The 1187-nt window shown below is 51.4% G+C and overlaps 1 protein-coding gene across 1 annotated transcript; it reads right to left on the reverse strand.

Annotated features, from left to right (window-relative positions):
- Positions 1 to 359: 359 nt before the first annotated feature.
- Positions 360 to 964, reverse strand: G0S2 (G0/G1 switch 2). The gene has a single exon (XM_009272742.2). The coding sequence runs from the start codon at positions 898 to 900 to the stop codon at positions 592 to 594; it is 309 nt and encodes a 102-aa protein (XP_009271017.1). The 5' UTR covers positions 901 to 964; the 3' UTR covers positions 360 to 591.
- Positions 965 to 1187: the final 223 nt, after the last annotated feature.

Consider the following 1187-nt stretch of genomic DNA (forward strand, 5'->3'; position numbering starts at 1 on the left):
ATGAAGTACAACCCCAGCTCAGGACATGTGTCTGTCACCTGTGTGAGACAAATGCCACCTCCTCCCTTCACCCCAGTTGGCCCATTTTGGAAGGGAGCAGCTGCTGGAGGTACGGAAATGCCAGCCCCCTCAGTCCCAGAGGGGCCTCACCAAGGGAGGCTTTATTGGAGGGTGCAGCCACCATCCTCAACTGTTCCTTGGATCTCCCCAGCTATGCCTGAGGGAAGCCAGAGGTGCAAGTGAAACCTACTTGCAAATCTGTAAGAGAAGGGTTTGAAATGAATGCAGCTGGAGAGCACTGGTACCATATAAAATATTTATTGATTTTGCAAAATGTTGTAAAATGCATCTGTAATAAAAATAAGAAACCATGCTGTGCATCTTGCACATTTTTATACCAACAAAAGGTATTTTTCCCCACTGCTGCACAGCAGCAAATATAACCATTCACTTCTTTCAAGTCTTGCACTTGCGGTCTTCTCCTTCAGCCAACCCTTCTCTCTTCTTGCTGGAACCACCACCAGGTACAACAGGACAGCAGAGTCTCTTGTGCTTGGTTGCTCAGCAGGCACCTCTCCAGCGGCGGGGCTCTTAGGAGGCGTGCTGTCTGGTCACCAGGGCCCTCTGCATCACCACCGGCTTCTTGCTCTTTTCCAAGATCAAATCCTGTTGTTTCTGAGGAAGCATTTGCTCTTGCGTTGGGGCAGGTTTCTTCTCCTCCTCTTCCTCCTCTAGCCTCCCTGCAGAGGTGAAAGGACTGCACACTGTCTCCACCAGACCAATAACCACACCAAAGAAAGCCAGCACGCTGCCCAGCATGTACAGCTTGACCATTTTCCTGTTGGGCTTCTGGCTGAGCATTTCTTTGGCAAAGGGGATCAGCTCATGCATGGTTTCCATTATGGTTTGTTTTTTTTCCAGCAGATTTGGAAGATGTCCGTTCTACAAGAGAAGAGAGAGGGATATTAGTTAAATCCAGCTGCTTTTTCCCCGTAGCGGTCACAGCCCTCCAGGCAGTCCAAGCTCTCTGCAGACACCCCAGCCCTGCTTTAAGTGGGGATTTTTTATTTTTGCTAGAGGCTTGCTTCAGCGAAGCACCTCCACCCCATCGCCCCGGCCTCCGGGCAGCTGTAGGAGGGAGCTGCGCAGCAGAGCAGACCCCATGCAGCCGGAGCCGGGCTGCGGCA

Source organism: Aptenodytes forsteri, unplaced genomic scaffold, assembly GCF_000699145.1.
Source record: "Aptenodytes forsteri isolate BGI_AS27 unplaced genomic scaffold, ASM69914v1 Scaffold142, whole genome shotgun sequence".
NCBI lineage: Eukaryota > Metazoa > Chordata > Aves > Sphenisciformes > Spheniscidae > Aptenodytes > Aptenodytes forsteri.

Bases quoted from the DNA above. Each gene is read 5' to 3' on its own strand.
- G0S2 (XM_009272742.2), bottom strand. From the start codon at position 900: ATGGAAACCATGCATGAGCTGATCCCCTTTGCCAAAGAAATGCTCAGC.